The following is a 16,398-nucleotide window of genomic DNA, read 5'->3' as shown; positions in this document are numbered from 1 at the left end:
CAAAAGCCCCAGTCTGTTTTAGGCCCCCCCCCCCCATATTTTTGTTACACTAATCATTGGTGACTGTTCTGTGTAAGAGGCAACCCTAAAGGCAGGATGTTGTTTTGAGTGCTTGTGGTAATACAATACTGATTGCGCCTCTGCTGAAACAATTCTGCATAAGTACAGTACTGATTCTGTCTCTGTGGACATTTCAGCTTGTGTTGGTTCAGTAATGGTTTTGTGTCTGTGTACATGTAGTTGTTTGTGCCAGATTCTGTCTCTGCAGAGGTTTCTGTTTTTGTCAGTACATTAGTGTTGTTATCTCTACATACATGTTACTGATCAATGTTGAAAGGTGATGCGAGGAATCTGACACTGCACTGTTGCCCTTCTGTTGTCTTGTACCAGTCTTGCCACTCTGCGTTCTGCCCTAACATTGACTAGTCGCTGACGGCCATTACACTCACTGCCCACTTTATTAGGTACACCTTGCTAGTACTGGGTTGGACCCCTATTGTCTTCAGAACTGCTTTAATTCTTCATGGCATTGATTCAACAAGGTGATGGAAACATTCCTTAGAGAGTTTGGTCCATACTGGCATGATGGCATCACACAGTTGCTGCAGATTTCTCAGCTGCACATCCATGATGCGAAGCTTCACCATCCTGAACCGTTGATACAAGGCAGGATGGATCCATGCTTTCATGTTGTTTACATCAAATTCTGACCCGACCATCCGAATGTTGCAACAGAAATCGAGACTCATCAGACCAGGCAATGTTTTTCCAATCTTCTATTTTACAATTTTGGCGAACCCTTGCAAACTTCAAGGTTCAATGTGTTGTGTGTTCAGATATGGTATTCTGCATACCTTGGATGTAACAAGTGGTTCTTAGAGTTACTGTTGCCTTTCTATCAGCTTGAACCAGTCTGGCCTTTCTCCCCTGACCTCTGGCATCAACAAGGTATTCTTGCCCAGAGAGCTGCAGCTCACTGGATATTTTCTATTTTTCAGACCATTCTCTGTAAACCTGAGAGATGGTTGTGTATGAAAATCCCAGTACATCAGCAGTTGCTGAAATACTCAAACCAGCCCGTCTGGCACCAACAACTATGGCATGTTCAAAGTCACTTAAATCACCTTTCTTCCCCATTCTGATGCTCGGTTTGAACTTCAGCAGACCATCTTCTCCACATGCCTAAATGTCTTGAGTTGCTGTCTGATTAGATATTTGTGTTAACGAGCAGTTGAAGAGTAGAGATGAGTCGAACACCCCCCTGTTCGGTTCGAATTTGAACTTTCGAACATGGAAAAAGTTTGAATTTGAACTCGAACTCAATGCAAGTCTATGGGGGTAAAACTTTGAAAATCATTTGACCCCATTTTTAAGGTTTATTTGCAAGTTAATGGCCATAAAAAAAGGTATGGGGATCCGGGTACTGCCCTGTGGGACATGTATCAATGAAAACACACTTTTAAAAAATAAAATTTTTAAAGGAGCAGTGATTTTAACATCACTTGAAGTGAAACAATAAAAATGAAAAATTCCTTTAAATATGGGGACCCTCGAAATCGTGTTTCGAGGGTCCCCTAAAACTGTCTGTAAAGTGGAGCATCTGTACAATGTATAAAACCTGCACCAGAAAAAATGAAATTTTTTAAGAAAAAAATTACATTTAAAAAGAAAAAAAAAGTGCGTGGTTCCTCCTCTCAAACAATACCAGACCCTTTAGGTCTGGAAGGAATGTTAGGAGGGACCCCATGTACAAAAAAAAAAGTGTGTGCCCACCCTCCCTACAATTTCTTGTACTGTTTTTAGTTCCTTTTCTTTGTATCCTTTTTCTTTAAGGATACAAAGAAGGATACAAAGAAAAGGAACTAAAAACAGTACAAGAAATTGTATCAAAAAAGGATAGACTGGATTTATTAAAACCTGTACAAAAATCTAATGATCAAGGGCATGTAGCCTTCATAACACATTATTCAGCCCAGTACAAGTTAATAGAACGCATTTTCAAAAATCATTGGCATATCCTTAAAAAAGATAGGTTATTGGGTCCAATCCTACCAAGTAAATCTAGAATGCTATACAAACGAGCCCTGAACCTTAAAACAAGACTTGCTATAAATGTGCTGTATCCCCCTAAATCAGAGGTAACCATTTTTAAGGGTGTTGGTTTGTATCCCTGCAAATATTGCATTTGCTGTAGAACAACAGAAACGAGGAAAAAGATCACCTCCTTTAAATCTGCCTCCACGAACAGGGAATATAAAATACAAAAATTCATCTCCTGTTCATTTCATGTTGAAAAATGGGTTAGTGCAATACCAATTGCTTTTACCTTTGACTGAACATTCCTATCATTTCTATTCCAACAAGTCCAGTTGTCACAACCAATGCTTGCATCCCTTATTTGCTTTTTATCAACAATGTGTATCCAACCATAGAGTCCTAATACCTTACCGACTGTGTAAAACTGCCCATACACCTTGTGATCATCGGTGGAGGTATGTAGCTGGTTAACCTACTTACTCAGTTGCCCTTGTGGCTTACAGTATGTAGGACAAACTACCAGAATGCTCAAAAAAAGATTAGAAGAGCATATAACTAATATTAAAAATGGTTTTATTAAACATAGTCTCTCTAGACATTTTAGCCTATTCCATAATAGAGACCCTAAACTTTTACAAGTAATAGGGATAGACAAAGTTGACAGTCACTGGAGAGGCACAAACTTAACTAGAAAAATATCACAAAACGAATCCAAATGGATTTACACATTGAACACTATGAACCCCAGTGGACTAAACATCGATTTTGATCTGAATTGTTTTCTCAGCAATAATTAAAATACATTATTAAATCCCCAATATTTAAGAGATTACTAAAACTATTTTTATGTCGGATATTGATGTTTGTATAATTATCGATTTTATTATAGAATTTAAACGGTTTTTAACATTGTTATGTTATGTATTTTATTGATTCCATTTAATCATTCAATTATATGTTTTTAATATATGGAAATATTGATTAATGAAGGCTTTGCATATATGTATGGATTAATTGCATTTAATAAATAGATGTGACAATGGGTTAATGGATGTCAGAACTTACCCTGGTTGGGTAAACGAGACATTGATTGATCCACCTAATTTATGCTATATAAGTAAGGTTTTGGTATGAGAATTTTAGACCTGCATGCTCCCCTGAGGACGTCATTGATGACGAAACGCGTAGGGGCGGATCTTTTCATACCAAACCTAACATTTGCAGAACCGGTCGGACTAGTTTTACTGCTTTTGGATTTAAATTTTTAAATTTACGAATGAACCACCTTTTGACTACACTATGAAGGACTTTTCTTTCTTTGCATGAGAGAACGGGTACTCTTTATCTGGACAACCAACGGCAGAGGAGGTGCCGGCAACATACACCGGACCAATTCACTCCGATAAATATAACGTGTGTGGCTGTCTGTTACAGCCGGATACTTGGGGTGAGTACTTACTTTTAGGGAATATGTATTGATCTCAATACACTCCCCGGAATAAGGATTGCGAATATATTCCGAACATTTCGTTATTTTTCTTCACTTTGAAATGGATTGAAAATATCACAGAGACTTTTTTGTTATCTTTATAAAAACATTTTTTTATTGGAATTTTACACAGCAAATAACGGAGACCACATATACATATTTTTTTCATAGAGACATATCATTTATAGTTTCTTAAACGAAACATTCAATTAATATCTATCCACCTCGACCACATAGAAGAGTCACTTTTTGATAGGATAATTAACACTATGTTCACGGAAAGAATTCCTATCACCCACATTTGATTTGATTTTTTTCAGCACTTTTGTTGTATGTTAAAATTGGCTTATATGTTCAGCACTTGGTTTCTATCATTCACTAGTTAAATTTAGCGCTGTTTGATTTCTTATTTCTCATTCATTGGAATTTGCTATATGAGATCTAATCCACCTGGTCAGAAAAGGAGATTATCCCATCATGTTGAAAAATGGGTTAGTGCAATACCAATTGCTTTTACCTTTGACTGAACATTCCTATCATTTCTATTCCAACAAGTCCAGTTGTCACAACCAATGCTTGCATCCCTTATTTGCTTTTTATCAACAATGTGTATCCAACCATAGAGTCCTAATACCTTACCGACTGTGTAAAACTGCCCATACACCTTGTGATCATCGGACGAAACTTTTCGTACGATGATCGAACCATCATACGATTTTCGTACGGCGACCCCATCCTGCCTCGATTATCGCACGGTTGGATCAGTGGTAATTAGAAGAAAGTACCTGGACTAATTGTGGTAATCAACCGCACGTATTTTCGTCTGCTGTCAGGGGAGTACGGCTGGGCCGTGAGTGGAACCCCTTGGCAGGGGCGGCACGCCAAAGTCTGAGGTCGAGGTACACAGGGGAAATCCAAGAAGAGTAGTCAGGTCCAATCCGGGTCGAGGCAAGCAGCTAGGTTCAGATGCGGAAGGGCAGGCCAAAGGGTTGGTGAGAGGGAGTCCAAGCAAAAGGTCAGGAAGTGAGACGGTTCAAGGCACAGGGAGCTGGGAGATCACACCATAGGGATAGAATAACTCAGTAATTAGCCAGGGCTCTGACTGGCCTTTTATACCCAGTGGGGAACTAACACTACCCCCTGGTTGCCGAGGCAACCAAGAAGCTTCTCCATCCAGGAGCCAAGGGCAAGAGAAAGGCAGAGGGTGTGTGCTGGGAACCTCCCCCAGCAAGGATCATACCTGACACCAGTAATGGGCGCAGGTGCACTACATGTGTGCCCCTGTGCATGCGCGCGCAGCCTGTCCACCGAGGTCACCTGCCCCGCATTGAGCGCATGCACACCCATAACCCTGGTGCCAGGGGTCCTGCCAGGAAGGAGAACCCGTGCCGCACATGGCAACCCAGAGGAGTGGTAAGACCCCTGGTAGCCGTAATTGGCGTAGAAGGGAGAGAATCCGGTGGAGGTATGTAGCTGGTTATTGTAGACATACTCCGCCAAAGGAAGATTAGTCACACAGTCGTCCTGTAGAAGGGAGGAATAACAGCGTAGATACTGCTCAAGTGTCTGATTTGTCCTCTCCGTCTGCCCGTTGGACTGGGGGTGATATGCAAAAGACAGGTTACGGGAAATTCGGAGGCAGCGGCAGAACTGGGATCCCCTGTCGGAAACAATGGAAGACGGGAGCTCGTGTAGCCGGAATATGTGCTGAAGAAAGAGATTTGAGGCGAGTTGAGCAGTCGGGAGGCCAGAGGTCGGTATAAAGTGCACCATCTTGGTATACCGATCCCCCACAACCATGATCGTGGTATGGCCCTGTGAGGGGGGTAGGTCCACAATATAATGCATGGCAAGATCCCTCCATGGCAAGGTCGTCACAGGTAAGGGTTGCAGCAGTCCTACGGGCTTGGAGGTGGGTTTCTTGTGCAGCGCACAGACGGAACAGGAGCCCACAAAAGGACCGTACGTCCACTGTCAGAGAGGGCCACCAAAATCGTCTTTGTATGCACTCCAGTGTGTTGCGTATACCCCGATGACCCGCTGTAGGATGGTCATGGTGATGTTGAAGTATGGGTACTCGCTGAGGTGTGGGTACATAGATCTGCTGGTGGTGATAGCGGAGCCCCAGTTTTAGTGGAAGATGGGCTGCTTATGGCTGTGCAGGCCCGTCTGATCTCCTCAATTAAGGAGTGCCGAGTGGCCAGGAAGTATGTGTCAGGTAATATGGGTTCGGAGGGGCGAAAGCGGTTTCGGTGTCATGGAGGCGAGAAAGGGCTTCAGCCTTTCCATTTTTCGAGCCGGGTCTGAATGTTATCTGCAAGTTGAAACGGGAGAAAAAGAGGGCCCACCTGGCCTGCCGTGGTTGTAGTCGTTTGGCATTTACGCAAATACTGCAGATTACGGTGATACTGTCACTGGGTGTTTGGAACCCCCGAGTAGGTGCCTCCATTCCTCCAGGGCATCCTTTATGGCAAGCAACTCCCTTTCCCCCACATCATAGTTGCGTTCTGCCTTGGTGAGTTTGCGGGAGTAGAACGCTACAGGGCGCAGGAGCTGTTTCTCCCCCTGTTTTTGTGAGATGATAGCCCTGAGGGTGTTTTCGGAGGCGCCAGTCTCCCATTAGAAGGGGAGAGAGGCGTCGGGTTGAGCCAGAACTGCAGCCTGGGTGAACAGCCTGTGAAGATGTTGGAAGGCCTTGTGTGCTGCGGAGGTCCACACGAAGGGAACGTTATTTCCCGTCAGAACGGTTATGGGAGCGCATACGGCAGAGAAATTGCGGATGAACCTGCTGTAGAAATTGGAGAAGCCAATGAACTGCTGGACCATCCGCCTGTTGCATGGGATGGGCCACTCCAGGATGGCCTGTATCTTCTTGGGGTCCATCTCTACGCGCCTTGGCAACTGGATGTAGCCCAGAAACTCGATCGAAGAGACCTCAAAGGTACTCTTCTCTAGCTTGCCGTAGAGCCGATGGACCCTGAGGCGGTGGAGGACCGTTGTAACATTTTGTTTGTGTTGCTGGAGTGTCTGGGAGAAGACATGGATGTCGTTGAGATACACGACCACATATATATCCTCCTGTGACAGCTGTCAGGATGGCGAGCGAGTGCAAACACTCAGCGATCACTGCCCAGTTATTGTTTTATAACAGATCAGGGGATGCTGATCTGTCATTACAACTGGGCAGATAAGCGCTGCGGAAGGAGAGCGCTGTGTTTGTGGGTTTTTTTGAGAGGGAGGGGGGGCCCAAAAAAAAAATCTTGCACCAGGGCCCTATGTTCCTTAGCTCTGCCACTGGCAGAGCCAGCTGTGAGATCACGGCTGGCTCTGCCCGGCTGTCATTTGTATGGAGATCGGTTGGCTTCGGCCGACCTTTCTCCACGCTTTGGGTGCCACTACAGCTCAGCTGAGCCAAAGCATATGTGTTCGGCTTGGCTGAGCCCCTCAGCTGCTGTACGGGCTATTGTTAATAGCCCGTACAGCAGGCGGCAGAAGTGAGCAGAAGGATCAGCCAAAGCTACGGCTGGTTCCTTCGGCTCTTTAGTGAATAACCCCCATAATATTTGGCAAATCAATATCATAGAAAAGAAATGTTCTTCAGAGGCTTCTCACACAGGTATTTTGCTTTGCAGCAGATTTCCTTTTTCCACTTTTCAACATATTGAGGATAAATAACTAATCTCCATTTCCTCTAGTCAGTCTGTTATTTGACGAGCCACCATTGTTGTTATGACACTGCGGATCTATATAGTGTGACCTGTAAGAAGCTGTTATGCCATGTTCCAGCCAAACCCGCTCTAATGTAACACACTGGTATTAGTGGGCAGTTTGTGCAGTGATTATATCCAACAGTACAAAGTATTAACAAAGAATTAGTGTATGTACACATCATAATAGAATTTATCATACTTAGCATCTCTACTATTCATTCTCTTACTGTACATAGAAATCCAGCACTCTGATTTTGCATAATCCTGTCTGGCAGAACAAAAGATCATGTTTCCAACACATTTCAGCTGAAACAATCTACACTGCGAGAACGATTTAGGGTATAAGCTGCCATTACCTAACCTGTTATTTTTACATCTGATGCCAGAGAAAACAAAAGTACTGACCAGAAGCCACCCAGTGTTTGCCAGTAGTTTGACTGATGCTTGTGCTAGTCAGGTAACTTAAATTCTAACTCAACCCGAAATGTTTTTTCTAGTCTTGGATAGAGTGGGTTGAGTTAAAGATACCTGCAGGTTGTTATATTTGTCTGCAATCTATTAGGAATAGTTTCCTTCACTTCCTAGCCTGTACAGGAAGTTAGGGTGCAGTCATAACTGGGACAGGAAATTCAAATGTTGAAAAATATTCCCAATACATTCCCTAATCCTTCCTCACTTTACTGAAAGGTTTTTGCTATTTTTTCTGCATCCCTATTGGAGGGATATCCCATCACTTCTACTACTGACAGAAAGCGAGTGTAAACTACCTCAACACTGACACAGACAAGGTAAAACTAAATAGCACATTAAAAGATAAAATAACAAAACCAGCTTTCATGCAGTACTTTTTTTCTGCTGCTAGATAGCCTCAGTCTGATCATTTAACCCTCTTTCTTTGAGCTCAGGTTGTCCTGGAACCAACCCTAGCCCGTGAGAGGACATGGAAATGAGAAGCAGCACAGTAATCAGCTCCTCTCTCTGTCACACTGCTTTCTCTTACAATCAGCATGCTTCTTGTCAGCACATGAAGTGATTGGCCCCTTGTGATGTTTCTTCCTCTCACGCTTCAGCCCTGCTGTACAGGGTCTGCAATAAGCTCATACGAGGTCAAATTCAGGTGCTTAAACTGCTTGCATTTACAAAGTTGCATTAACTTGTGTGTAGCCCTGTTTCGGGGGGAAGGGGGGGGGGGGTCATGTGAGATGACCATCTCCGATCAGCTACTGCTGCCAACCTGTGGGTAACTTGAAAATTCTGAGCCTCCGCTAAGTGGGAGTATGGGACTGGATATATCTTTAAGCGACAGTGTCTCCACTCAGCTGGGCCTTGTGGTGTACAAGTGGGACCCCAGTTGAGAATTACCTGGTCCCTGGGCATAGTCTTCTGTACGTACAATTCTGATCAGTAGTAGATAAGATCAGTAACTTGGAATACCCTTTTTTGTATGACAAAGCATATTCCTCTGGTCTTCTATATAGATGTATATATTTCTGGCTCCTGCTTCTATGCAGCTATACTGACTGGACACATACCATGTCAATGTGGCTCCTTGTAACTCAGGTTCTAGTGTATGCTTAGTCATTACACCCGGAGCTCAGTCTGTCACTCACCATCTATGTGGGGGACACCTGCAGCTTGCTTCCTCTAGGCCAGGATAACATTCAATTGCAGTCATCGTCTTATGGACACCTCCAAGACAGGGAGATCCTCACATCTTCCATACCCCTAGGTCCTCAGGCCTGGGGCCTAGTTTAGCCAATCACTGTGGCATCCTCACAGGGGAACACCCTGGAGGAAAGAGACTGTGGCAGGAAGTGCCTCAGATATTAATTAGCTCTCCTAGCATGCACAGCAGGCTCCCCAAACCTACTGATTGGCCAGGCATTAAAGGTGAACTATGAGGCGAGTAAAAATCACTCATCCTCATAGTTCGAGCCGATGCGTGAAAATGAAACTGTCACACATCGGCTCAATAGATTGGGAAGTGAGCGAACACATACCGTCGCTCCCTCACTTCTCGATCATCTCCCTGCAGAGAGCAGTGACTGTCAGTCACCACTCCCTGCAGGGATTCCTCCCACTCTGATCCTCTAGCGTTGACTGGAGGAACGGACGAGGGAGGGGGCGGGTACAGCTGGCTCTGCCTCTGGATGAATGCCCTTCTGGAAGAATGACACACTGCTAAACCTTGTGGACAGCCTTCCCAGAAGAGTTGAAGCTGTTATAGCGGCAAAGGGTGAGCCAACCCAATATTGAACCCTCAGGGCCCGTTCACACCAGATGCAGTGCGTTCCGGCCCGATTCTGGCCAGAACGCCCTGCCTCGCATTGTGGCTGGCTCACTTTTTTTGTAGGGCAGGAGGGGGAGTGTCGGGCCATTGAAGTGAATGGCAACATAGCCACGTCCTCCGGTCACCTCAAGGTCGGTAATAACAGTCAACAAGACAGTGGAACAGCAGGAGGTGGGGTGTGCAGAAGCTCGAGAGTCAGAACCAAGTCCAGGGCTCTATTTACAAATTGAGTCCCATTCCAGGTAATTCCAGGTCACACAGAAGATGATTTAGAACTGTATAGTGCTTGTTGTTGCGTAAAGATAATAGAAACTAAAAACTTCAAAACTTGATGACAGTTTCACTTTAATGTAATACTTTAAAGATGCACTAAATTCTTCATTGCTATAAGTACTATGTATGGATTCAAACGTCCCTGTCATACTTCTTTACAACTTTTCTTTACCTATAAATTGGCGCATTTTAGGCAAGCCTGTAAAGCTTTTAAAATGTTTGAAATCCCTCTTGTTTAGGAGAAGGGACCACAAAACTCCTGCTATTACATTTACTAGCCAGAAAACCTCACAATGTGTGCCTTTCTGAATCTGGTTTAACTGTACTACTAGGTGCCCAACTCGTTTGACTTCAGGCCTAAGCCCAATAACCCTTCCACTGTACATTGAACGTGCTCAAGTTAAACACTATAGTACTGTCATTGGACAGGGTGAAAGCAGTTGACGATACCTAGCCTGGAAGTCAGTCACACGAACACAAGTTGAAGGTGTCAATATAGAGGTGTAGCACTATTGTGACTTCTCTTCAAATAGACATTACTAAATATTGATTCTTACCTCATCAATAGCCATATTCAGAATGTCTTAAGTCCCCCTTATTTGCAATAATATCCCAGAAACATTCAGGTGTGGTTATTATACTGTATATGCATAAATGGACACAAGTAACTTAGTTTAAATTTAAAATACAGAATGTTTTAATGCAATTGGCAATATGGGAAGAAAGATGAGGGGTAGACAAGGATATCCCCGAAAATACATTAAATCTAAAACTTGAGACTAGGCTTTAATCTCATCTAGATCTTTTCCTAAAGTCTCTCATAGTTCCTTCTATGCGCAGACTGTGCTAGCTAAACTCTTACAGAGCTCTGACACCTTGGCAATTGAGGTTCTAGTGATATCTCAACCTTTATCTTCCAAAACTGCATGACATTGAAGGGTCCTTGTGTATGCTTCCCACTCAACCAGTCACACACCACATTGCCATATGTGGGAACAATTGCAGCTTGTTTCCTCTGGGCCTTACACACTTTTTTTCCAGCAGCCAACACCTTGGAGATCTCTGCATCTTTCCACCCCAAGGCCCATGGTGTGGGAAGAGAGACTGGACTTCTAAGATGACATCCACATAGAGCAAATGTCTTGGAGTGAATAGACAGACCAGGAAGTGTCTCAGACATTTAACTGTTCTCCCAACATAAACCAGTAGGTTCCCCAGGCCCACTGATTGGTCAGACCACCATACATCCATACACAAAATGGTACCTCCCTGGCACACCCTGCTGGAGCAAGTGTGAATGCAATGTGGCAGAGAAAATAACTCAATGCTCAGAGAGCACAGCCCAACTACCGCCCGACTACAGCCCGGCCGTGTGGTAGAGAATTACAACATTCATAAAGGAATTAAGACAAAAGTATGTAAATTAAAAATAAAACTGCATTCTGCACATACCTGAGGCATCATCCAAAACTTAGCCATCATGGTGGATTCTTACCCATTCTCACAAGCAAAGCTTCAGCACATCCCCCTTTAACTTTTCTGCACATTCCAGTTGGCCACTGAGGCAGTCCATCATAGCGATGGGCCATTAGAAATGTGTGTGGGGGAGATAGGAGGGGAGCAGAAAGAAGCTGCAACTCAACACTGCCTGGAGGTATTGGCACAGCCCGTATTCAGACATAATAGAAAACTTTTTGGATGTTTTTGGTCATTACAGAGTCTCTTTAACTAGCATGCAATGGCTTGTATTATGCTTTCCCACCCTGTCCCTCCCCACACTCCCAATTGTAAATGAATGCCTTTCCAGCAAGTTGCCAGCATTGAGAGTACATTAGTTCAAGTCATTGTTTGCAAACTCCAGAATGTTTAAGAAATTGCTCTCATCCCTGTGCCACCGAGGGTCCCGGCAGAGTGATTTATAACCGCTGGACGGAAGTGTCTCTAATTGCAATTGCAACACACTGGGTCTGTCATTCACACATGTGTTCAACCCAGAAAAACTAGTGTTCCTAGACTTAGAACTTTCCTCTGATGGTAACACCATCACCACCAGCAATCACGTAAAACCCACCAGTGGAAACCCGTATGTAAAACTTTCATTGCTGTCACCATCCAAGATAGTTAAAAAAACATCCCCAAGAGTCAGTTCTGAAGTAAGGCTGAAGTAAGGTTCATAACTACCTTTAACAATAGTCATAACAACATACAGCACATTATTCGCAAGAATTGGCACATCCTAAAGCAGGACCCAAAATTGGGCCCATTTATTCCAGCTAAACCCTCAGTCACGTTTAGGAAGGCTAGAAATCTTAAAAACAAATTAGCACTAAGTAAAATTCAAGCAAGAAAGAACAGAGACACACCACACCTTAGTTTTGATAACAGTGTGGGCACTTATTAATGCAAAAAAAAACATTTTCTTACCTGCCAGTTTATTACTCATCGCCAATTGGAATTCACGGACCATTTGAACAATATCCATCCCATTAGGCAATTCATTACTTTTTCGCATGACCATGTAGTCTATGGCCTAAAATGTCCCTGTAATTTGTTATACATCGGCCGCACCATCCTTCCTCTAAGAAGGAGGATTGGGGAACACAGACGACTGATCGCGGACGGGGATCTTGACCACAGTGTCCCCAGACATTTTGCTCTAACACATGGCAAACGAATTCAAGACCTACATGTCTTTGCCATAGAGTATATTTCGGAGCATTATTCCCCCCTGAACGGTTCCAGAGGTTGTGCAGACAAGAAACCTTTTGGATCTATCAGCTCAATACCCTTGCTGCAGTAGGATTAAATGAGGAAATAGAGATCCTAACCATTATCTAAACTTTCTAATTTTACACATTTTTTTCATAAATTTTAAGATGATTGCATCTCATTATTCAAATGGGTCCTCATCATGTCATGGCCATTGTCTATTGTCATGCACGTTTCCCCCCCTTTGATCCATGAGGAGTTGACACACATGCATATGTACACGTCTGCATCAGGTATTAACATCAAACACCTCTCTCCACACAATCACTCACCATTCAGATTTGTGATTTTTTTCATTCTTCAATGATTAATTGTAATTTTCTAATTTTTTAATCTTTTAACTTCCCCTTTTTTTCATAATTTTAATTAAAGTTAGTCCTTGAGCTAATTCTCTAACCAATGCCCCAAGTTTTCTATCATGTTACGTGTTTTTATGCCCCTGAGGCTTTCCTTAAACCATATACACACACCTTCCCGTTGAATACATGGCTTTGCCGCCAACCATCTCAGCCCCGCCCACTTGTCATTTTTGAAACTGGCAGGTTTCACGCCATGGTAATATCACTTCATGTGAGCTTGAAAAAGAGGATAATCCTCGAAACGCGTTGCTCCCCCTGTCATTTTTCAACCTCACTAGCAACTTTGTCGCCGCTGACTGTCATCGGGACTACGTCCAATTACTGCCGCTGGATGGCGACCCAAATGCCGCCCTTCTCCATACACTGACAGGCACAGGACTCTAAATTTCACAGAGCGGTGTTTCCTACAGCCTTAGTCACGTCGGCAGAAGCCGACTGAAAGACGCTAAGTCCCATTTAGTCTACCTCCCGCTGACACAGCAGGGACACGGACGGACCTTCGGCTTCCCTTTCTCCTCCGGCTCCAGCCACCCGCTCATTTGGACGGGCTTCCCCTGCTTGGCATCCACCCAGTCAAGGCTCTCCTCTTGAACTCCTCGATCTCCATCAGAGGCCGTCTTTCCTCTAGCCCTCGGACATCAATGTAAGTGTAAACACATACACAGGTTTTTGCGCCCTTTCATGTTTTTTAGTTGGATGGAAGTGGTTACCTATTATAGGTTAACAATGATTAACCAATCATGGGTGTCACATAGAAAGGGGAAGAAGCACAGTGAGTTCATCTCTTTGTCACTCTCCAATCAGGATACTCCTTGCACTGCAAAACATCTGATTGGCTCCTTGTGCAGCTTCTTCCTCCCCTCTGCTGTGCAGGGAGTGCAAAAACTATCTATATATCTAGTCAAATTAAGGTACTTATACTGCTTGCATGTAAAAGATGTAAAATTGATTACAGAGAAACCTTAATATTTTGCTCAGCTGTAGAAATGCAATTTAAACAAGAAAGGTCAGTGCGATAACATGCAATGATCATAAGAATCAATAGGCATCCATCAGTGGTTTTCCACAGTACAGTTCTCTATAGGAAATCAACCAATGTTTGCATTACAATGCTATTATGATCTATCTATCTATCTATCTATCTATCTATCTATCTATCTATCTATCTATCTATCTATCTATCTCTTAGTTAAATAGTAAACATGCCAATTGTAACAACAAAAAGCCAGACCCATTGGAAGCTGGGCTTACAAATAAAGACTTATGTGTTGGCAATACACAGCTTGTCAGAAGTGTAAAAATAAATGTGTTTAAGGTTAGAGGTCTTCTATCCATGTGTGGAGAATGAAAAAGATACAACAGCCATAATTAGCAGCCCACTTGGTGAAGCCAGTATGTCTATGATGCATACAATTAGAAGAAAATGGCATAATTACAATGCACTGATTGCCAAAATTTGCAAGTGCTGCAAGTACGCTAAGCACAGAATTAGTAGACTGAAGTGGCATGCTCTGAAATATGCAATCAATTTATAACCAGCTTTTAAAGTAAGGTGCACATGGAAAGGCTTTGCACAGTACAAACAGAAAAATTTTACCAGCACACTCACCAGCCAGGCTGCAAAAAAACTGGGTCACACAGATAGAAGAGCTGGGTGGATGCCCTCCCCTTCCATGCCGTGTATGTGCTGGAGGAGGCGGCTCTGCTATGACCTGGACCCCGAAGTTCACTTTGCACCTGGATGGGGGGAGAGGGAGCCTGCCGGGTGAGGGGACTACTGCCTGAATCAGAGCAGCATGAACGGTGGGTGTCTGATGGGGAGGCCCTGTGTGTACTGGCTACTGCATGCTGCATGTGTGTATTAGGGAACACTCAACATCCAGAGAGAGGGGTCACTATGGTACTTGTCTGTATGTGATGGGGGTCACTACATGCTGTCCTTGAGCCCGCAAAAAATACACCCACACCACTCTTCTGTTTACTGTGCAATCGGTATTTCATAGTGTTGCTCTGCCCCTGTTGTATAGGCATATGCATGGGCAAAATTGCATGGCGGGGGCGGGTAGGAGGTGTATAGGAGTGGGGGGCCGAAGAAAATGTTTGCCCAGGGTCCAATCAGTATTAAAGACGGCCCTGGCTGCATGTGATTAGTACCTGTCCTTTTCTATGGGACTACGTTGTAATTTATTGTGATCAAAAAATGACCTTCCCATTTAAAACTGCATCTGCGGTAATTTTCTAGAAGTAACATTTTAGGTACTCCTTGCAAAAGAAATTGTTTGTGCGATACTACCTAAGAGTTAACTACTTCTAAAGGGATGCAGATACTGCAACTTTCCTCATTAGAACACAATGTGCATCAGGTGATTATAATGAACCCAGACCCTACCAATCAGGAATAATTTCACAAAGGACATGGTGAGACAAACAACTTTTTCATTAAGAACAGAAACAAGTTAGGAATCTGCAACAAAGTGTGTTCAAAATCCTTGTACATTGATCACCCAGGGAGGGTTGATTATTTTTCTTCAACAAAAGTGGATAACTCTCTAAACTATCATAACTGCCATATTATAGAGACCAGAATAGCAACCTTCTGATTTCAATGCCTCAAGCTGACCTAACCCCAACCCCGTTAACCCAGGTCCAATGTGTCTCTCAGCCCTTGTTCACACCTGAACGTTTTGTAGCGCGTTCTACGCTCGACGAACGCCTTACAAAACGCTCAAAAATATAAATCCCATTGTATTCAATGGTCTCGTTCCCACCTTTGCGTATTTCCGCCCCTCCCTAACGCGCTACAAAACGGCCCACGCCTGAAAAGGTACATGTACTACTTTGGGCTGTTTTGTTGCGAATCGCGGTAAAAAACGCACGACGGTCGCGCGACAGACGCGCATCTGCAATACGCCTAGGTGTGAACGAGACCTCAGTCCTGCTTTCCCATTATCTCTCATTTTAGCAGCCTGGGTTTGCCTGATTTGCAGAGATGATGGTAAATAAATATAAATAATTTTGTATAGCTGCATGTGCAGACACAAAATTTAAATACATGTTTGCACATGTACCTGAGCTACATATAATGTACAAGAACTACATATCATTGTCCTTTGTTTTAAAACTCTTATCAATGTTCTAAATTTTACCCAGTGATCCTGCCATTCAGTGGCGTAACAACCGGGGGGGCAGCAGGGGCGCGGGCCCCGGGCGAAAAGTGAAGGGGGGGCGCCGGCCCGAAAATTACACTTTCGGCTAAATGCCGAAAGTGACATTTTCCTGCCGTTTTGTCGGCGCGGCCGTGATTCCTTTCATCCCTGCTGGGACACAAAGCAGTGCCCAGCAGGGATGAAAGGAATCAGAGAGAAAATGACAGCCGGCTGAGCGCTGCGGGACGAGCGCTGTGAGCGGCCGGTGTCTTTCCTCCCACACCGCTCAGCCGCCTATCACAGTGCAGCAGAGCGGTGTGGGGGC

At 43.9% G+C, this 16,398-nt stretch overlaps 1 protein-coding gene across 1 annotated transcript in view; it reads right to left on the bottom strand.

Annotated features, from left to right (window-relative positions):
- The window catches only part of LOC108799281 (potassium voltage-gated channel subfamily A member 7-like), a 67,713-nt gene extending 62,387 nt beyond the window's left edge, over nt 1–5,326 (bottom strand). Inside the window, exon 1 of the mRNA XM_018571127.1 lies at nt 4,921–5,326. Within this exon, the coding sequence (XP_018426629.1) occupies nt 4,921–5,326 (406 nt within the window). The remainder of the gene's footprint in view (nt 1–4,920) is intronic.
- Between the last annotated feature and the right edge of the window lie 11,072 nt (nt 5,327–16,398).

This window comes from Nanorana parkeri, unplaced genomic scaffold (assembly GCF_000935625.1).
Source record: "Nanorana parkeri isolate BGI_ZX_2015 unplaced genomic scaffold, ASM93562v1 scaffold1684, whole genome shotgun sequence".
NCBI classification, from domain to species: Eukaryota; Metazoa; Chordata; class Amphibia; order Anura; family Dicroglossidae; genus Nanorana; species Nanorana parkeri.
This window is presented reverse-complemented; position numbering and strand designations above follow the sequence as displayed.